A 22,205-nucleotide genomic window follows, 5' to 3' on the forward strand; every position below is an offset into this window, starting at 1 on the left:
AAACTTAAAGGTTGTTGTATGAAGAGTCCACTGCAGAGAACTCACGAAACTAAAATGTAAGCCAGAAAGAGGATTTAAAAAAAAAAAAAAAATGTATTGAGTATGGAAGAAAATTGCTAGAGAATTTTGTGTTCTTCCTGGAAATTTTCTATGTAAAAATCCAGGAAAGCATTTTCTCCTGGCTCTACCGGGCACCACAGTAAAAATGCCATACTTCTGTGATGGTCCTCCAATTGGCCCAATCCTACATGGAGGAGTTTCTGAGAAAGAAAATTCTGGCTGCTTCTTAAAAGTAGAATGACTTTGGTTACTTAAAGGGGGAAAGGGGCAGATTTATCAAAAATTATAATGTATCGGTTACATAATTTTACTCACAGACCTGGCTTTGTTGAATGTGGCATTTTTTACTTTTGCCTTGTTCTGGAACTTCAATCTGCTAAATAGATTAGTAAAATGTCAGTCAGCACAGCCTGGAGAAGCAAGCACACAAATAATCTATTTAACTAGCACATTTCCCCTTCCACAATAATCCTCTTAATGGTCTCGAAGGCCTCCAGTCAGCAGGCACACCTGCTTCCCATTGGCACATTCCCTCTTTATTTGCAAATGTACAAATGTTGCAGAAATTGAGCCCCCCAAACGTGAAGCACAGCTTAATGTTTAACACTGGTGGCTGCCTATAGATTTTGTGATTTAACACAGCTTCTAAAAGGACTTCACACGAAATGAACTCCTAAATCCTGAAATAATCCACAGAGCTCCAATCCATACGCTGAATCAAAGCCAAATGGGGCTTTGATTAATCAAAAGGCACCATTAATCAAGTGAAGATCAAACTGAAGTTCAAGACACTTGAATATACCTCGTGTACATAAGGTAAACTTAATATAACAGTCAGGGTCCCGGCGGAAAACAGATGGTGCACTCCTGAGGGGCGTTTTAAAAAGGAACTATTTAATGGAGGTGTGGGCAGGATTAAAGTGAATCAATGAAGGGATGTGGGAGCCCCCAGGGGCTAGCAGTGAGGGGCTGGAGGGTCATTTTTACCACGTCTAGGCCTGAAGGGGCAAGGGTAGCAGCTGCTACTGGACGGAGAGCAGCTATCACTGCAGAGAGGACAGGCCACCTGCAGGAGCGTGGTCCTCAGCAGAAGGCTGTGCCAGCCACAGAGACCCAGCAGGGACAGAACTGGAGAAATACCCACCCCCCCTCCCCCCATCTCACTTTTCTTCCACACTCCTGTCTTGCTGGGTTTTCCCAGTGGGTGAGCCCAGTGGGAGGCCAGGGAGCAAGGTTGTAGCACACAGAGATCAGTCTCCAGGGCACAGAGCAGGGTGGGGGAGAAAGAGTTTTTTGACTCTTCTTAGAGGAAAAGAACACGATTACTAAGCAACTAGCATTATGTGCCCGTCTCAATGTATCACTCTCTAGCCATAAGGCCTCCTTACTAATTGCCTTTCTCCTCCCACAAACTCCTTGACTCTGGATCCTCAGTTCCCAACCTATGTTATGAATATAGGCATAATCATAAATATAGGCATTTGTAAGTGAACGATTGAGGTGTGAATTAATTGCTTATTATTGATTACTATTCATGAGAGTACAGGGTGGAACATTTCAAAGTAGGTGAGATAAAGAACATGACCCTGCAAAAGAGGGTCACTGTCTTTTAACTACAGTTAACTTAGTACCGTTATAAAATAGATTGCCTTGAGGGATGCGGAGGACTTCCTCTAGGTTGGTATTCTTAATAGACAAGTTCATATATTTGAAGCCTACCTTAATAACTTTAAGAAATCAGTTGTTAAGTCTTGGTAAATGAGAAATTAATGCCCTGTTGTCTTACATGTTTTGCTATGGTATTGTTATTGGTTACAATATTACATTATAGCTTGGAAGTAGGTGCAATGAAATACACAGAATATGGGGGAAAACAGCTCAGAATGTTTCTCTCTCCTGTTCTCTTTCACCTTCCCCCCCTCCTTATGTCGAAATAAATAAAATAGAACCCACTACAAACTATCGAGCAATTTCTGATATAATCTATTTCCTACTTACTTCAAGAAAGGCTTTAAACATTTTATCTACGAGGGGGAGGGGAGAAGAGAGCCAATCCTTTTGTCATGATGTGGTATTCCTGCATGCCCAGGTAGTTTCTGTTGATAATCTAACTACTTATTCCCACACGGTAATTTCCCCCTGGCTCTCCAAAATTTTGTCCACCTGCCACGCTCAGGCCATTCTCAAGAGAGCCGTAGTATGTCTGTACTTCTGTTTTCTAGACAACGCCAACTATTCAAAGGCTGACATTCTTGGGACCTCAGATAACACTGCCCTTGGTGTTTCCCCTCTTCGCCACGTAACGGAAACACACTTTACATCATGATCTTTGAGCCCAGTGACCTTTTACATAGTCTGATCTTGCTCCAAATGAAAGAGGAGTGGAGAGAAAAATACATATGGTGACGGTAGTTGGCGCTGGGGGTGTGAGGTATGAGGCAAGCCAGAATCATAAAGCCGTTTGGTGCTTTGCCATTTTCCAGAAAACCAACTTAGAGATTCAGACCCACTTTTTAGTAAATCTAAGGAAGAAAATATACAAGCTAATAAGACAAATTAGGTATGGATTATTAAAAATATAAATTGTTTTTCAACTCAGAAAATTATTCACCATCTTATGCCTGATACCTCTCAGATATTCAGATTATGGTTCAATAGACAAGATCATAATAATGATACATTTTCAGAAATTCATTAGGAACACATGGATTGCATAAAATACATCTGCCTTCTTTTCTTAATGTCTTTTAGATTTCTTTCAATGGCAGAGATTGCTGTAGCCTCCTGTATTACCCATTCTGCCTTTCCTTCTTAGTGATACCACCCAAACTTATTTGGAGAGACAGCATACTCTGTAAAAAGACTACATTTACCAGATTCCCTGCAGCTAGGTGTTGGCCTGTGGTGTGCCTAACTCTTAGCCAATGAGCCAAGCAGAAACTCGGTGGGACTTCAGAGACTCCTCCTTAAAGAAAAGATATGAACCATTCATACTTTCCATTTATACTTGCTGCCTAGAATGTGGATGTAATGACTGGAGCTCCAGCAGCCATTTTCAACATGAAGTAAAAGCCACACACTAAAAACGGTTGAGCAGAAAGGTCTCTGGTGACATTATGGAGCAGCTCTCCCAGCCCGAGACTGCCCACCTCTGGGCTTCTTTTAGTTGAGAGAGACACAAACTGTTATCTTGCATGGGACCCTTCTTCTGTCTTGTTTTGTTCTTTGTTATATGTAGCCTAACCTACTCCTGACAAATACATTTTATTTCCCAATAAAATAATTCTTAAAATTCTGTTCTCGTTACGAGTAGCAAATGCTAACAAAATTCGTTTATTAAAGGTTCTTGTGTAGGGGTGTAGCTCTAAAAAGAATGTTACATTTTTTTCCTTTCTGATTTGTAGTTAATACTGCCTTTAAGAATGTAACATGATTTTGTTGTTGTGTTTACATTTTTTTTAGTACATTTGTTTGACTTCAAAATTTTTAAAATTTTTTTAATGTTTATTTTTGAGAGAGAGAGAGAGAGAGAGACAGAATGTGAGAGGGGGAGGGGCAGAGAGAGAGAGGGAGACGCAGAATCCAAAGCAGGCTCCAGGCTCTGAACCAACAAACCATGAGATCATGACCTGAGCCAAAGTCGGACGCTCAACTGACTGAACTACCCAGGTGCCCCTGTTTGACTTCAAATTTTAACAATCTCTTCGGAAATGGTTCAGGTCTTACCTTTGAAAGCATCACCTATAGCTAACTAAGTTAATTAAGTTAGCACAAATTTCTTCTTTCAACATCTTTCTTCTTCCTAGGATAAAGTAGTACTATTTAATCTGCTTCTAGGGACTATCTGCTTTATTTGTGGGGCTCATTAAGTTACAGCTTCCTTAATTTCTCTCCCCCCTCCTGATTCTTCATGATGATCAAAATCTTGGAATCTATTCTGCCTTGCAAAATAGAGACCTCTCTATCCTAGTCCATACAAGCCTTTTTTATAAGTGATATGGGTCAATTCAGACTTTACGTGTTTACCTAGAAAATGAGCGGATGTCACAGTCATAAATTTATATGGCTACTTTAAGTTCCACAAAATGACTTGTTCGATACTTTGTGAGGAAGCCCAGAACCCAGCATACGTTCCGGGAGCTAATCTGTGTGCTCTTTTCACCTTCCGGGGTCTCATTCTACCCAGGCATTTGTAGATGAGATTTCAAGTTTAAGTGTGGACTATCCCAACAACATCCCCTTGAAAGCCCAGTTTTCCAGAAGAAGGGTTTAGCTTTTCAAGAACCAGAATAAGAAAGAAAGGGAAGAAAAAGAGTTTGTGGAAATAAAACTTGTTAAGTATTAGGATAAAGCAAGTACTGACTGACATGCTGATTTCACCATCAGCCACAGAGAAAGTGTAGATTTCAATTTGTGTGCAAATCTGAAGAATGTAGTTAGTGTGGTTGTTTTTCTTGAAAACTTTAAATAGGTCACTACCTTCTCTTATTATTTAGCAAACTCTTTAGCTATTCATTGTACAAGTATTTCCTGCATCAAGTGGCTTACATTTTATTCAGCCACATTTGAGAGCACTTCTCCCTTTTAACGGGGCTACTTCAGTTAATTACTTTTCTCTTTCTTCTTTATATATATATAATAAGTGGAGCCTAAGGGGGTCCATCCTAAGAGGTTAGATTTTATTACTCTTTTAAAAAGAGCATCCAGGGGCACCTGGGTGGCTCAGTCCATTAAGCATCCGACTTCGGCTCAGGTCATGATCTCGCGGTTTGTGAGTTCGAGCCCCGCGGCGTTGGGCTCTGTGCTGACAGCTCAGAGACTGGAGCCTGCTTCAGATTCTGTGTCTCCTTCTCTCTCCGCCCCTTCCCCACTTGTGCTCTGTCTCTATCAAAAATAAGTAAATGTAAAAAAAAAAAAAAATTAAAAAGAGCATCCACAATTCTTTTATTGCTTTGATTTGCTATGCTGTAATACATTTTGAATTCTTCAAATACAAAGGGGGGAGTGAATTTTATTTTCCCTGGGAAAATATTTTCAGTTCTAGAAGAATGAGAAGTAAGGGTAAAGTGCAACTATTTTCTCAGAAAAAAGCTGCAAAGTCTAGGAAAGAGCAATGTTAAACTGAAGACGTCACCCATCTTCTTAGAAAGGACTCAATTTAAATGAAAATATTAGGGAACATTTCCAAATGTTTTCTGTTGCATTTTTAAAGATCGTATAACATTTTGCAAAAAAAAAAAAAATACGTTTATAAATGTCAACCAGGCTTTAGTATTTGTAATCATTTTTTAAAAATATTTTTAATTAATTATTTTTTTTTTTTTTGAGAGAGAGAGAGAGAGAGAGAGAGAGAGAGAGGGAGTGCGCAAGTGAGCGTGAGCAGGAAAGAACCAGAGAGAGAGGGGGAGGCAGAGGATTCAAAGCAGGCTCTGTGCTGACAGCAGACAGCCTGATGCAGGGCTCAAATTCACAAACAGTGCGCGCATGACCTGAGCCAAAGCCGGAACCTTAACCGACTGAGCCACGCACGCACCCCTGTAATCATTTAAAAAAAAATTGTTTTTTAACGTTTATTTATTTTTTTGAGACAGAGAGAGACAGAGCATGAACAGGGGAGGGTCAGAGAAAGAGGGAGACACAGAATCCGAAACAGGCTCCAGGCTCCGAGCTGTCGACACAGAGCCCGACGCGGGCTCGAACTCACAGACCGTGAGATCATGACCTGAGCCGAAGTCAGACGCTCAACCGACTGAGCCACCCAGGAGCCCCTGTAATCATTTTTAAAACATAAACTGTACTGTCTTATTGGGATATGCTCATATCATGATGGTGACAAGGCAAATAGACAAGTTTAATATCTCAGTGTCTCTTTTTACAGCTCGCCACCAACCTTTGCAAGGAGTTACTAGGCCTTTATTGAAGAGACGCAGACTAGAAAAGCAAAGTTTAATCTTACACTGAGAAAAATTTATAGCCTTGAGAGCTTCTTTCACTCTATGGCTTCTTCCAACTGCTAACGGCATCTTAATTTGTCACGGTGGAAATTTCAAGAAGCTGTGAGTTCTTTCTAGAGACAAAACTGGAGAGCTTATTGAAGTTCATCGCTGCTATGTTGCAGACCTCTCAGGATCCTGACCTTATGAGGTAGTTTTTATGGTAAATCTGGAATCTTCCATTTGGGGGAAAGCAGAAATACAAGAATACAGAGTAGAGGGTTGGAGAGTTCTCAGCAACGTAAGGACACCTGTCTTGGAAAAATGGCTTGAACTCTAAAGACTGAGCTCCCAGAAGGCAGAGGAGCTCACTTCTGGGAGGTCACGTTCCTCCCTTGAGGACCAGCATTCATCAGTGTAGGTTAGTATAGGCTGATGGTGGGAACTTAACTGAAAAATATACACGGATAAGAGCACTTACCATTTCTGGATTCTCTGCAGCTAGCTTTACCGTCTTTTCTGAGATCATCTTTTTCAAGCAGCTACTCAGCAAAAAAGCCTGAAAATCCAGAAATAAAGAAGTGTCTCAGCTGAAGAGATCGTCTTTCTTCTCTCCTCACACCACAAGGCAGATTTTGAGCTCTGCTCTCCAAGAGTACACGTTTAAGAATTTAAATTTCTTTTTTAATTTCCATAAATTTGCATACGATGCAATTAGCTAGTAGCCATACATTTTCTCAATTACATAGATATACTTACAGTAAATTTTTAAAACGACTGAAAACTCATTACATTTACTAATCTTTTTCCCTCTTAAAACTCCCCCCTATTTTTTACTTTGTAAGCTGCTCATGTCTTACAAGCAACAAATAATAAAAACTGCTTATTATTGTAATCAAATCAACCGAGGATGGTCAATCTTATATTTAATTGTATGCATGATTATTGAGAGACCTATTACTAGGTATAAATAGTAACCTGTCTATTTGAAAGGGTATATTAACACCTTATGGCTTTTATGAACTAAAAAAAATTTTGTTTTTTTATCACTTTCCTATTTTTCTGGTATCTTTAATCACTCACTTTTAAGACTGATGGTCGCCCCCAATATCACTTGTGGCTTTTTGTTGGCTCGTCGTTGTTAGTGCCAAGACACAGACATTAGACATCTTGTCATACAAACGCTAGGGTTTCCTTTTTCCAAGACCTTCACCCCATGTGCCAATTTAAGGTTCCCTACGATTTCCCCACTTGCTTCTTTCCCACTAATCCTCTCTCTCTTTTGTTCTGCTCTCAATTCTTGGCTTGTACCTTTCTCTTTTGGCCCTACGAAAGTTTGAGACAACAAAGCTCAAAGCTTGTGGTCATAGGACCTTAGCATAAGTTTGTGCTCAAGGATGGTCACTGCACTGGGGAGGGTGGGAGGGGATGATGGAGAGGAGAAGAAAGGGAAGAGAGAAAACCCAAGTCGGGATGGTAGCCAAAGCAGAGACCCTTGGAGGATAGGACATAGAAAGTAGAGTTAGAGGGAGAATAGCTACATACAGATAGCATCTCAAAGTCTTGCAGGACTGTAGAGCATGACAGGAATTTATTTTATTTAAGGGGAGAGAAAGGAAGTAGGAGAGAAGAAAGGTACTGCTACCAATAAGGAAAAGAGTAACAGATGTGGGATTTATACACAAAAACAAATTTTGATTTCCTGGTTTAGCTAAGAACTAACCCTGTTTATCTGTGTACATAGATACCCTACACAAAACCAGGGTATGAAATAGTTAAACAATATTATCTGAGTTGATACAGATAGGAGAGGTGTTTAATAATGCCCCGTAAGGTGTGAACCGATTCCATATTCCTATACAATGTGCACAGATATGTACATTAAGACTTAGCTATAAATCAGGTAGGATTTATTAAATATGAAGGCACTGAGCTTTTGTTTAAAGAATCTAGAAGACATTGGGGTCCAAGCCCTCATTTGTGTTTGCAGGGCAAACGAGCTGTATTTCTGCCTTTTGCATACATAGCTCTTGGGTACATATCAATAAATCCAAACTCCAAAGGAAATAAGACCCTACTAGGAGTCCTTTAAAAGAATGTTTATTACACTCTGTATAGTGGCTTCAACTCATTTGGTACAGACTAGATTAAAAGATAATAAAATTTAACTACTGCAGTTAGCATTCTGGGCAAGGGGAAATAATTTCACTGCCAAGATCTACCTTGCATCTCTCCAAGTGACTGCAAACCATCCTACCATTTCCCTAAGGATGTTTCATATTCAAGGTGAAACTGAGGGCCCATCTCTTTAATCTAGACTTTGGTTAGCACTTCATGTTTTTCAGAGGACCTTGGTGTGTAGTATCTCATGATTTGCAACTATACTAGAGGTAAAGATTCTCAGGGACCTTTGGTTACCTGAAACCAGAATGCTCCCTGGAACTTAGTGAGATCACCAGTGACTTAAGTTGAATGTAATGCTGCCACAAAGATTGCTTTGATATTTTGGTTTCGTTTTAGAATATCTGTAATTTTGATTCCAATTTGAAATAGCTTAAGTTAGTTCATAGAATTTTTCAATTGAATTTGTTGTTTAGAAAATGAAATCTTAAAATGTTTGCTCCAACTTTAATTATAAGCCCATGGAAGACCTGGAGAGTTTGCTCCCCAACAGCTCCCTCCCCTCCCAACAGAACCTTGATTTTGTCTGATGACAAGGTGCCCCCAGCTCATGCTTACTCTAAGCTGATCACAAATTCTGTTATTTTTGGTAAATACTTGATTCCCAGACTCCCTTGCAGCTAGGAGTGGTCATGTGACCCAGCTCTGACCAATGAGACCTAATGGAAAGTCTGTGGGGGCTTCCGAGGCAAAGTTTTTGCCTTCTAGATAAAAGGGATAGCTTTTATGATAGGGCTGTCAATCATCTACCTCTAGTATTCTTATTAAGTGTAGATGATAAAAATCTATATTGTCTGAGTCAGAGATCAATAAATCCAGCCCCTCACTTATTTTTACAAACACATTTTTGTTGGAAAACAGCTATACCCATTTGTTCACATATTGTCTGGGGCTACTTTTGCACTCCAACAACAGAGTTGAGTAGTTGCAACAGAGGCCATATGGATCCCAAAACTAAAATATTTATCATCTGGCCCTTTGAGAAAAAGTTCACCAGCCCTTGGTCTGAGCCACGATTAGTTGAGTCTTCTGTTATTTAGTAACTTAATGCATTTCTCAAATTGACATGAAGCCTGCAGTGACTAGTAGAATAAAACAAAAAATAAACAAATTAAACAGTATTATAGGCCAAAAATGGAGTGTACAGTGTATTCTAGAACTCTGCTCTGGATGGGTTAGGATAATGTGCTTTGTTCACCCCAGCAGGCAAGAGAGCCTTTCAGCACAGGGTCTCATGCTCTGTCCTGAGAACTCACCTGTTTGGTGTAAATAACAAACCATTGCCAACGACTGTCTTCACTATACTGAAATCTGAGCTCTAAGTTCTGGTTGAGAGTTCGCTGAGGTCCATCCATATCCAGCAGAGTTCCCTACAGAGGAAGAGAGATTATTTAATATTCAGTAGAAAATTAGGTGGCTATTATGTGCCGGGCAAAATATCAAAACAAGTGATACTGTGGCTCTTCCCAAGAAGCCAACAGTCTAGGAGGGGCTATGAAAGTAAGTCACCACAGTTTGCTATGTTAAGTATTACAAGGGAAGCAAACACAGGTCTATGGAAGGAAGTAGGATGGGCATGTAATCCAGACTAGGAGTGTAAAGGTAGGCTTCCTGAAGGGGGCTGGTATCTGAGCAGCAGCAGTAGAAAATTTCCAAGTTTGTTGTGGGGTTTTTGGGGTGGGGGTGGGGTTCTGGGGGCACAAGTGGTTCCTAGTAGAAGAAATAACAAGTGCAAATGCACCGAGGCAGGGGGGGACCTGGCGCACTGGAAATGTGGCAAGAGATCAAGTGTGGCACCAAAGCCCAGGCTGCAAGACGTGTAGGGATGCGAGAGAAGAGGCAGCCTGGGGCCAGATCCTGAAAGCTCTGTAGGAAGCAGCTTTGAGTTTTGCTATACAGCCTCTATCCTCCTTTCTCCTTGTAATGGAGTCTCATGCCCGTGGGAGAACCTCTCCTCTGCTGTGGCCATCTAGGTAGGACTGTCAGGGAACGTTGCCCTCCTGGAGGGGGGACACATATTACCCAAGTTCAGGGCAATTGGACAAATACTCTCTATGCCCCTTATTTGATTCCAGAGTGGAGCGATCCAAAGAGCAGGTCCTGATAAAGAATTCCGGTTTCCTAGAAACCTTGAGCTCCTTTGGTTCTTGACTTTCCTAAGCCTCTGCTTCAGCCTTTCCTTTAAATCAGTGGGTTTTCACGTATCCCTCCAATAAATTCTCTCTCTCTCTTTTTTTTTTCCACTGGAGCCAGAAGTGTTGGTTTCTATTGCTGGCCACTAAAAAAAGCCCTAGCTGTTACAGGTTTTATAAGCTAAGTTAAGGAGTCTAAACTTCATCTTGAAGGCAGCAGGCATGCATGAACAGATTTTAAAAGCTGGATAATCACACAGATTTATATTTTAGAAATATTGATCTGAGAGCAGCAGGGCAAAATATGAACTGAAAAATAGCTGTTTTCAGACACCGAACAACAGATAATCCAGTTCTGTCAACCCAAGGAGAAGGAAAACACATGAGGTGAGCCCTATCGTTACCCAGCTCACTGCCTGGAGGAGTTTCCAGAATGCAGTGCAGGGAAGGAGACTCAAACCGAGCCCAGAGGTCTTGCTGAGTTGAGGAGAAGGAGATAAGAGTTTGAAGTTGAGTTTAGAATTTGTGGAGAAAAGGACCAAAGACAAGGACTGATACAGACAGAGAGCTTCCGAGAGCTCTTTTCAGATCTTTGGTTGAACAATGATCTGTGCCTGTGTGGAGAGGACCCTCATACACAGCAGGTGGATATATAAAATGGATCAGACTATTTGGAAAACAGCCTTGACGTTGCTCACAAAGTTAAACATAAAAATACCACTATGGTACTGGCAATTCCACTCCTAATCATATACCCAAGAGAAATGAGAGCCTATGTCCACATAAAAACTTGTACACAAATGTTCATAGCAACATAACTCATAACAACCAAAGATAGAAACAACCCAAATGTCCGTTAATGAATGAATGAATAAACAAAATTCGGTATAGCCATACAGCAAGATATTATTTGACCACGAAAAGGATAAAGTGTTGATACATGCTATGATAAGGTAATATGTGGAAATATTATGCTAAGTAAAGGAAGCCAGTCATAGAGATCATATATGATTCCATGAATAATGAAATATCCAGGGGTGCCTAGGTGCCTCAGTCGGCTAAGTGGCCAAGTCTTCATTTTGACTCAGGTTATGATCTTGTGGTTTGTGAGATCAAGCCTCGCGTCAGGCTCTGTGCTGACAGCGTGGAGCCTGCTTGGGATTCTCTCTCTCCCTCTCTCTCTGCCCCTGCCCTACTCAGGTGCATGCCTGTGTATGTTCTTTCTCTCAAAATAAATAAATAAACTTAAAAATAATAATGAAATATTCAGAATGGGTCAATCTATCAAGACAAGCAGATTAGTACCTTCTTAGAGCTGGTAGAATGGGGACACAGATGTGAGCTAAGAGGTATGGGGGCTTCTTTTTGAGGTGATGAAAATACTCTAAAATTTATTATGGTGATGGATGTGAAACTCTGTGAACGTATGAAATTCCCCCGAATTGTACACTTCACACAAGTGAATTGCATGGTATGTAGGTTATATCTTGATAAAGCGGTTACAAAGGAACACAATGACTGTGTGGTACCAGTGGAGGGACAGACACATACATCATAGAATACAATAGAGAACCCTGAAATAAGTCCACACACATGTGCCCAACTGATATCCGACAAAGGTGCAAAAGCAGTTCAGTTAAAGGACAGCCTTTGCAGCAAAAGGCGTCAGAGCAAGTGCCCTTCCGCAGGCAGGAAAGGGAACGTGGTTCTGAGTTTCACACCCTCTATGAAAACTAACTCAGAGTGAGTCATGGGCTTAAATGTATGACCTATAACTATAAAACCTTTAGGAAAAAAACTCTAAGAAAAAATCTTCAGGATCTAGGGTTTGGCAAAACGTTCCTAGACTTGACACTGAAAAGCACGGTCTATAAAAGGAAAAACTGATGAATTAGACTTCATCAAATTAAAAACTTTTGCTCTGCAAAAGTCCCTGTTAAGAGGATGAAAAACTACAGAGTGAGAGAAAATATTTGCAGGCCACATATCCAACAAAAGACTAGTATCTACAATGTATGAAATACTCTTAAAATAGCAGTAGAAAAACCCACAACTCAATTAGAAAATAGGCAAAAGATATGAAAAACAAATTTCACCAAAGAAGATATACAGATGGCAAATAAGCACATGAAAAGACGGTCAACATTATCAGCCATGAGGGAAATGCAAATGAAAATCACAACGAAATATCATTACACACTAAAATAAAACCAGTGACATCAAATGCTGATGAGGACGCAGAGAAACAAGATGGCTCGTATATCACTGGTGGGAATGTAAATTTGCACAGACACCTTGAAAACTGTTCAGTCTTAAAAAAAACTAAACATGCAACTCCCATATAACCTAGCAGTTGCACTCCTGAGTTTACGCCAGAGGAATGGAGAGTTGTGCTCCAAAACATATATACGAACATTTACACGAGCTTTATTCATAACAGCTAAAAACTGGAAACAACCAGATACATTTTATTGGGTGAATGGTTAAATAAATCTCGCCCATTCCATACCATGGAATACTGCTCAGCAATAAAAAGAAACAAACTACTGATATAAACAACAATCTGAATGGGTTACCAAAGAATTACGCCAAGTAAAGAAAAGCCAGTCCTAAAGGCTACATGCCATATGATTCCATTACAGAACATTTTTAAGGGAATCAATTCCTTATTTTTGTTTATATTTTTACATCCTAAATATAGTCAGTTCTTATTATTCACAGTAGTCGTGTTCTATGAAGCCACTGTACATAGTGAAATACTGAACACTGAATCATTGTTCCAGGGGAAATACGGGGCCGGGTTCCTGCAAACGTGTGGCTACAACATTTTCATCTACTGATCAATACATAACTGTTTTATGAGTGTTTCTGTTTTTTAATAAAGAGCTTGATTGAGGTATACCTGATGTAAAAAAAAAAAAACAAACCACTGAACATGTTTAATATACACAATTTAATGAGTTTGGACATATGGGTACAGTTATGAAACCATCACCACAATCAAGGTAATGAATATATCCGTCACCTCCAAAGTTTTACCTAACACTCCCGAAATCACACAATTATAGAAATGGCAAACAGATCAGTGGTTTGTTGGGGCTAAGGAGAGGTGTGGTGAGAGAAAGTGGGTAGAGCTATAAAAGGCCGGCGTGAAGGGTTCTTGTGATGATGAAAATGTTCCAACTCTTGACTGTATCAATGCCAATATTGTGGTGTTGATACTGTACTGTAGTTTTGCAAGACGTAACAACTAGAGAAAAGTGGGGGGAAACTACACAGGATCTCTGTACCATTTCTCACAACTGCATGCAAACCTACAATTACGTCAAAATTAAAAGTTTAAATGAAAAGATTCAACTGTTTAAAAGCAAAAATAATTATGGGGCGCCTGAGTGGCTCAATCAATTAAGCGTCCGACTTCAGCTCAGGTCATGATCTCACGGTTCGTGGGTTCGAGCCCCGTGTCGGGCTCTGTGCTGACAGCTCAGAGCCTGGAGCCTGCTTCAGATTCTGTGTCTCCCTCTCTCTCTGCCCCTCCCCTGGTCAAGCTCTGTCTCTCTCCCTCTCTCAAAAATAAACATTAAAAAAATTTGAAAAATAAAAGCAAAAATAATTATAATGTAGCATGAGGTTATATATACATGTCAAAATAAAGTATGACAATATTACAAAAGGGGAAATAGAAGTAGACTATTGTAAGGTTTTTATACTTTGTGAAGTGGTATAATGATTAAAAGTAGAATGTAATAAGTTAAAAAAGTACTTTATAAACTCTAAAGTAACCATAAATAAATGAAAGGACATAGCTTAAAAATGGTATATATAAATGGAATCATAAAATACTTAGTTTCTTCAAAAGGTAGGAAAAGAGGGAAAAAACGGATAAAACTCAAAGCAATAGATAAACCCACAATTGCGTTTGAAGGTGTTAACCTTCTTCTTCTCTCAATAACTGACGGAACAAGTAGAAAATATATAAAGATGCAGGCGATTTAAACACTATCAACTGGTTGATCTAATTGACACTTCTAGAATATTCCACCCAATAGTGGCAGAATACACATACACACACTTTTCAACAGCACATGGAACGTTTACCAAGACAGACCAGATTCGGAGCCACAACACAAGTTCCCATCAATGTAAAAGACTGAACTCATATGCTGATAATGTCAAGATTGCTGGTTTGACATTTAGCAGGTGGTGGTTGAAGTCCTGTTTACCAAGATGGGGAACATAGGAGGAAGGTCTCTAGGATGGGCATGAGAGGGAAAGGGCGAGTCTGGTTTGGGGAAAGGCTGAGTTTGAGATGCCTGTGAGACAGCTGGTGAAGATGTCCAGAAGGCGTTAGGAAATAATGGACGTTTCGACAGAGAGAAATAATGGACATTTCGACAGAGACGTGGATAACTGCTTTCAGGGAAGACCTAGAGGAAAGATGGAAATGGAACCCCAGGAGAAGCCAGCACTTCAGAAGTGCTCAGAGGAAGAAGCAGACCCAAAACTGGTGGGGGGCGGGGCGGGGGGGGGAGGAGAGGGAATTTCGAGAAGGAAGAAATGGTTGACAGAGTCAAATGCCACAGAGAGGTCTAGTATCGTGCCGGCTAAAAACTCCCCGTGGATTCCATGGATTTAGCAACTGGGGGTCACGGTTGCTCTAATAGTGTTTCACCTCTACTAGTTAATCTGGCTTCCTGCGTAAAGGGGATAATCCCACTCAGCTCACTGAGTTATTGCGAGAATTGAATTGAATACCAGATGTGGCAGCATCCGGGAGAGCACTCGGGACAAAGCAGGCACTCAATAAATCTGATCACAGGGTTTCTTCTGGGAGGAGACGGCAATGGCAGGATGATGCCAGGGATCCTTGAGAAGAGCTCTACTGGTCGGCGTCCAGTTTCCGAGGGTAAAGATCTCGTCAGTACTGAGGATGTACTGAGTACTCAAAGAGTAGTAGCCATTGTTTCTATAGGCTGTATCACAAGAGCCACCCTTCCGGCAGTAGAGAAGCCTGCTGCTGCAAAGTGGTGAGACGGGCGTCTCTACTGCTATGGTTGGGACCCTCGTACCAGCCCGTTGACAGGTTTTACCTTAGGTGATGCTTAATATGGCTTAGATGCCAGCCCACTCAAGAGAGTGATACAAATGGCAGGCCTATGTCCCTAGTCCCAACTTTGTCACCCCCAAACACTAGGATCTTGAAACCACGGGTTGAGACTTTAACGTTTACTTATTTTTGAGACAGAGAGAGACAGAGCATGAACGGGGGAGGGTCAGAGAGAGGGAGACACAGAATCTGAAACAGGCTCCAGGTTGAGCTGTCAGCACAGAGCCCGACGCGGGGCTCGAACTCACAGACCGCGAGATCATGACCTGAGCCGAAGTCAGACCCTTAACCGACTGAGCCACCCAGTCGCCCCGGGTTGAGACTTTAAATCCTGGGGAAGGCAAAGTGCCAAGATACTTACGAGGAAAGTGACCTTCCAGCACTTCACTCTGCTCATCTGGAAGATGATTTCCTGGGTCTGGTTATCAGGCAGGGTTATGCAGCAGCTGATCTCATCATTGCCGACAGAAAGGACGGCCCCACAGCCTGGTTCCGGGTAGTCACAGGTACAGGGATCCAGCTGCAGGTATCCATAGTGCCGTACCTCTTGGGACAGCTCCAAAAACTGCACGGGGTGGGCGGGGGCAGGTCGGAAGAAGCAAAAGACGACTTGAAAAAGGTAACAGCCTCATGCCGGAAGCTACTGCCATTCTAGGAGCACACATGGGACGGAGTCACCGTGAAAGCGCCTTTTTTTCTGGATGATACAAATGAAGACGGTGTCCCTTGTGCTCCCTGACATAATAAGGCCTGGGGAAGTTCATGGTGTGTCCCGCCAGGGCTGGGACCATTTCTGCCTCATTCACCATTGTGTCTCTTCTCCTGTTGCAGTGCTTGGTACATAGTGGGAGTGAAAATATTCAGGGAGTGAACGATGAATGGAGACGAATAGAGTGAACCAAATGAAGGAGTAGATAGGATTCTATCTCAGCCGGTTTCAACAGCAAAATACACAAAAAGTGTATATTTAAAATGCTGTTGGGGCACCTGGCTGGCTCAGTGCATACAGCATGTGATTCCTGATCTCAGGGTCTTGAGTTCAAGCCCCATGTTGGGTGTGGAGCCTCCTTAAAAAATTTTTTTTTGTTTTTAACTAAGCTGAGGTCTATGTAGGAAGAACGTAGTTTTTACAGTCTGCTCCATATGATGAATATATGAATTGTCAGAGGAAGAGATTTTGCGAATGGCAATGAAATGAGAGAGTGAGTCTGCTTTCTAAATAGGGTTACAGACAGCCCCAAAGTGTCAAGGGAACACCTTTATGTGACTTTTAAGGTTTAGCTTTCCCTCTGCTTCTGACTTGGCTTAAGGACAGAGGATAGTTGCAGTTCACAAGTGTGGTCCAGGCACCCTGTCCTGACAACATCTATTCCTAGGACTTTTCATTTTTGTAACAAAGTGTTATTATTAACCACTGCTTTTAACTAAGCTGATATTAGCTTGGGGACCTCTCTCGATCTTGTTCTTCCAGCTTTCACCAGGGTCCTGCCTGATGTGCGAGACACGTGCTCAGAAAAAGCAGTTCTCACTTTAACACGTGGTCAAAGAAGAAAGATCACTCAGTGACAACCTGGCACTTTCCAGATCCTTTTTTGAAGGGGGGCCAAGTCCCTTCAAGGACCACATGAAGCACTCTCTGATAAGGTGAAATGTGCTGAGACATGAGCAGTGAGGGATAGCTGACTGTTCATATGAGATAGGAGACATACTTGAGGTTCCTGTCCCTTCCAGCCACACCTCCTCATACCAGCTCATTGTGCTGCATTTATTTGACTTAGAAGCTGCATGAAGTTGCCAGGCCTCCTCCCCTTGGGTCAGTGGGAAACATCAGAAATGACAGGTCCTGAGTAGATACATTGTGTGCTGGGGGGGTGGGGGGGGGGCGGAGTTATCTTGTCACTGAGCAGAAAGAGCAGTTTCAAGCTCTTGCTACAATAGTTTCTTCTTTCTTATATGATACAAGCCCTTATTGCTTGGTAACACCTTTAAAAACTTTTTTTTATAATCAACTCCTGGCTGCGATCTTCTAAAAGAGTGAAAGTATCTAAAAGTTAAGCTCCACAGGGCGCCTGGGTGGCTCAGTTGGTCAAGCATCCGATTTCGGCTCAGGTCATGATCTCCTGGTTACTGAGTCTGAGCCTCGTGTCAGGCTGTACGCTGACAGCATGGAGCCTGCTTAGGATTCTCTCTCTCTCCCTCTCTCTCCTTCTCTCCCTCCCTCCCTCTTTCAAAATAAATAAACATTCAAAAAAATAATAACAGTTAAGCTCCATTTCTGTAGAAAGTCAGTGATGAATAAGCAAGTCATTCAAATGCTTGTTGGGATTTGTCATTCGAGAAGCAGGTAATGTTACTGACTTTAGGAAAACTAAGAGAAATCTGCAAGGATTAGTTTTTTTTTTTTTTTAAAGAAAATTAGTTTCTTTAAGAAACTTACACCTGAAAAACATAATTTAACATAGGTAACTGCAGAAGGTATGTCCACACATTTTCATTTAGATCGAGGGTTGGCAAACTTTTCTGTAAACAGCCATGTAGTAAACATTTTCAGTTTTGTGGGTATACAGCCTCCATTGTAACTACTGTTCTAGCACAAACAACAGGTTTAGACAGTACAAAAATGAATGAGCATGGCTATGTGCCAATAAAACTTCATTTACAAAAACAGTGGTCCATGGGCTGTAGTTAGCCTATGATTTAGATCAACGAATTCCTCCTTTAAATTAATTCCACTCATTTGCAACTCCAGGTTTTCTTGCACATGTACATAAAGTAAAGCAATAGTTGTTACCATGATGGCTCTACTAGCAGGAGAAGAACATCACAAACACTTAAATAATGCCAGTTTGATGTCAGTATCCTTCAAGATGCTTCAAGAGAGTATCGGTTAAATTCATTTGAATCATGGTTCAGATTTTTTCATCTAATTCATACACTCAAAGTAAACTTTTTATTTTTTCATTAAAAAAATTGTTAATGTTTTTATTTATTTTTGAGAGAGAGAGACAGAGCACAAGCAGGGGAGGGGCAGAGAGAGAGGGAAACACAGAACCCGAAGCAGGCTCCAGGCTCTGAGCTGTCAGCACAGAGCCTGATGTGGGGCTCGAACTCATGAACTGTGAGATCATGACGCAAGCCGAAGTCTGACACTCAACCTACTGAGCCACCCAGGTGCCCTGCTCAAAGTGAAGTTTTTTCAAGATGACTATGACAGATAATATAGTAAAATCAGGTAAAACACTCATCATAGACGTAAAATGCGTTTTGTGTCAAAAATATGAATACAGATTTTGGTAGAGTATAGCACATGGTAAGCACGATATTCCTACTAAATCATTAAATCAAAAAGTTGATGGAACAGGAATGAATCTCAGTTAGAATCTCTAACTGTATCCAAAGTAGCTGATATATCCAATTATATCCAAATAATCTATCCTTCAAAATAAACACTGTAATTGTCAAAATTTACAAATACACAGAGAAATTGAACTCCAAACTTTTTGTGACAAAGCTGAGGTGGAATACCAAGGAAGGAAAATATTATATCGTGGAAGTATATGCTTTTTCCTTTTTTTTTTTTCTTCTTTTCCTGCCTGTCAGTAAAATTCTCAAAATATCTGAGCTTTTGAAGAATTACTTTCTATAGCAATGTGGGTATAAATGAGGCCTCTAAATTTTAGTTGGACTTGGTTTGCACTCAGTGAGTGAATGTTGGCAAAGCCTAGAGAATAAAGAAGACAACACAATGAAGCAGGGTCCATTTCTTCTGTTAAAATATGCCGTTTGTCAGACTCGTCTCCCTGCTTGGGGACGGGGGGGTGTGTGAGTTGGTACCATCTTTAAGGAAGCTTTAGAAACAGACTGTTAGAAATATATTCTAAGAAATAATGGAGCATGTACTCAAAGACAGAGGATGCCGGCCGCAGTGCTCAGGGACCTTCAGCCAGGAACTGTACCAGGTGTTGGGAACACACAGGGTCTGTTTAAATTAGACACAGTCCTGGGCCTCATGGCGCTCACTGCCAAAGTGATTTATAGCAGCAAACACTGGAAATAACCTGATTTCCAATAATAAGAAATTGGTTAGCTAAATGACAACTATAAAACTCAATACTCTGTGGTCATTAAAAAGAATGCTGAGGGTCTATATTAACTTGGCAAAGGGTTCACCACAATATATCGTCTGTGCTTTTCAGAATCTTTAAAGAATAGAATCAGAAAAATTAATGATGGTGTTCTCGTTTTTTAAAAGACCCCCATGTTTAGCAGTTGATGGGTTTACAAATTAAGAAACAGCTCAATTCCAATATGTTTCTTTAACTCCCCTCCAAGGGATTTCTCTTGGTGCGATATTTGATCACCTTTGTTTGGTTGTCTTCTTTCTGGAGAGCCTCTAATTTCTGCCTCTGCGCCTGTGTGGGTTTGGCCCATTCTTGTTCAATGTCCTGTAGTGCCTTAAAGCGACAGAAGTTGTAAGATTAGCAACCTTAGCAGAAGTGAGCTAATCTGACAAAAACACACTCATGTATGAAAGGCTATAAAAACAGAGCCAAGTGGACATGTATAAGGATTTAGCATGTTATAGAGCTGACTGTTAAATTAGTGGGTGGAGGAAGAGATTGTTCAATGGTTTGGAGACAGCTGGCCACACTTGGGAGAGAAAATAAAGTTAGCCTCTTTCCCCACACCACCCAATCAAACAAATCTAGATAAAGATTTAAATGTTTAAAAAAAAAAAAGATTCAGGAAAAGAAATCTGATTCTGAGGTAAGGATTATATTTTTAAGATACAGAATCAAAGTGTCATAACAAAGGAAAATATAATTACATGAAAATATAAAACTTCTATGCATAGAAACCATCAAGAACAAAACTAAGAAGCAAATGGCAAACCAGAGAATATGACCGCATCATATGTGGAAAAGAGTTGATATTTATATAAAGCAATAGGAAAAATGTAAATATCCCCAACAAGAAAATGGACAAAGAATATGAATCGGCAATTGACAAAAAGGAATTCCAAATTCCAAATCTATATTCAACCTCACTAGTAATCGGTAATTTTTTTATTTTATTTATTTATTTATTTTTGCCTCTCAACTTGGCAAAGACTAAAAATATATATATAATATTCAGGGCTGGCAAAGATTTGGGGAAACCGGAAATTCCATGTAGAGCCGATGGGATTTAAATTGGTACCATTAGCCTGTGTTGCTTTTATTTATCAGGCTTTCAGAAAGTTTTCCATTGGTCTTCAGTTAGCCTGTTAACCTCTCAAGAGAAAACCTTGAGTCCTTCCCCTCAGTGTATCTTGTCCAAGGTCTTACATACAGCAAACATTTAATAATTCTTTGCCAATAGTCAGGCACTCATTTATACCTTGGTCTGAATGTAAGTCTCTGTGCTCCACTGGTTATGCCTGATCTCCATCAGGAGAATGAAAAGATGAGTAAAGTTTTGATTTTGCTGTTTAGGTTGGGGGACAAGGAAATGGGTTTAGAGAAGAGAAAGAAAAATAACAAATATTTGTTGAGAACCTGTTTTAGATAGGTTCTCTCAGCTTTGCAAATTGTCTGTGGGATAGGAACATTCCCCTCATCCTATAGATGGGTAAATTGAGGTCCAGAGAGGTTATGGCTTTCGAGACAACCCAGCAATAAGTGGCACGAGTTGGGTTAAAACCCTGATTTGGCGACTGTACCCTCCTCTCTATGCCCAAGCTACTGAATTCTGAGTATGTAGGCGGCTATGCACACCAAGACTTACCCCTGGTCACCAACTGTTCTCAAAACTGGACCTAGACATCTAGAACCTTTCCTTTCCTGAATTCTGCTTGATGTTAGAGCCCTGTAAGGACTCGGCAGTGTTATCACTCAGCAGTGATATCAAAGAGAAAGTATAGCTAAATAAAGAAGGTAAACAGCAATCACGAGTAAGTAGTAGCTGAAGATATGTCATTTGCCATTAGGGGACCTGGGACTCTCAGATACAGAGATTTAAATGTCCTGCATCAGCGGGAACAGAACTGCTTTTGTTTCACTACCTTTGAAAAGATTTGACCCTGATTATGGGCTCGCGAGTCATCGAATACATCACATACAGTATCTCACTCTAACCATGAGAGAATCCAATTCAGACAGATGGCTCTACTCAGTTCTATGGCTCCCCAAAGACTGGCTGCTGGAAAGTTATGTAGAACCTATTTTTAAAAATCAAGTGAAATCACCTAAGCCATGGATTTCATGAGCTTCAATCACACATGCCCCAGCACCCCTGCAGAGGGTATAGCAGTGAGAAGTGGGGAGCAAGGCATGTACCGGGCTCTAGCTGGCTGAGGCATGGCACAGCTAGGCCAAGGCTGTGTGAGTAGACCGGGCCATGTTCAAGGGCACCAGGCTGTGACGGTCTGGGGAAGCTAACGGTCAGCCCATGTTCCCTTCACCAAGCCATGAGCCCTATTACGGGGTTAGCCTGCCTAGAGCAAGGGACACCTTGTTCTAATTTGCACAAAGTTACCACATAGGCCAGTGGTGCTGACATGCAGGCCCAGAATTGACCAAGCCTCGGTATTTTTTAGAAAACCCAGACATTTATACTTTTATATACCACCTTCCATTTTGTTAATACTACTCAAATTGAAAATAAAAGAAGGGAAACAGTGTGGGAGTCCAATTGGCTCCTGGGACATCCATTCATGGGGCACAGCTGCTTTAGAACAATCAAAAGCGTTTCCCTTAATAATTATGATGGCACTGTTGTTTATCAGAAGAATTCATAAGAACATTCTGCATT

The 22,205-nt window shown here is 40.9% G+C and overlaps 1 protein-coding gene across 2 annotated transcripts in view; it reads right to left on the reverse strand.

Moving 5' to 3' along the window:
• Positions 1 to 22,205, reverse strand: part of SNX31 (sorting nexin 31) — a 71,404-nt gene that overhangs the window by 3,492 nt on the left and 45,707 nt on the right. Inside the window, exons 9-13 of one of the 2 annotated variants that reach the window (XM_058698699.1) lie at positions 19,775 to 19,867; positions 15,775 to 15,978; positions 9,431 to 9,544; positions 6,475 to 6,552; positions 380 to 436 (exon numbers count right to left, since the gene is read on the reverse strand). In XM_058698699.1, coding sequence (XP_058554682.1) covers positions 380 to 436; positions 6,475 to 6,552; positions 9,431 to 9,544; positions 15,775 to 15,978; positions 19,775 to 19,867 — 546 coding nt within the window. The remainder of the gene's footprint in view (positions 1 to 379; positions 437 to 6,474; positions 6,553 to 9,430; positions 9,545 to 15,774; positions 15,979 to 19,774; positions 19,868 to 22,205) is intronic. The other variant, XM_058698700.1, reaches the window with a different exon arrangement.

Source organism: Neofelis nebulosa, chromosome 14 (genome assembly GCF_028018385.1).
Source record: "Neofelis nebulosa isolate mNeoNeb1 chromosome 14, mNeoNeb1.pri, whole genome shotgun sequence".
NCBI lineage: Eukaryota > Metazoa > Chordata > Mammalia > Carnivora > Felidae > Neofelis > Neofelis nebulosa.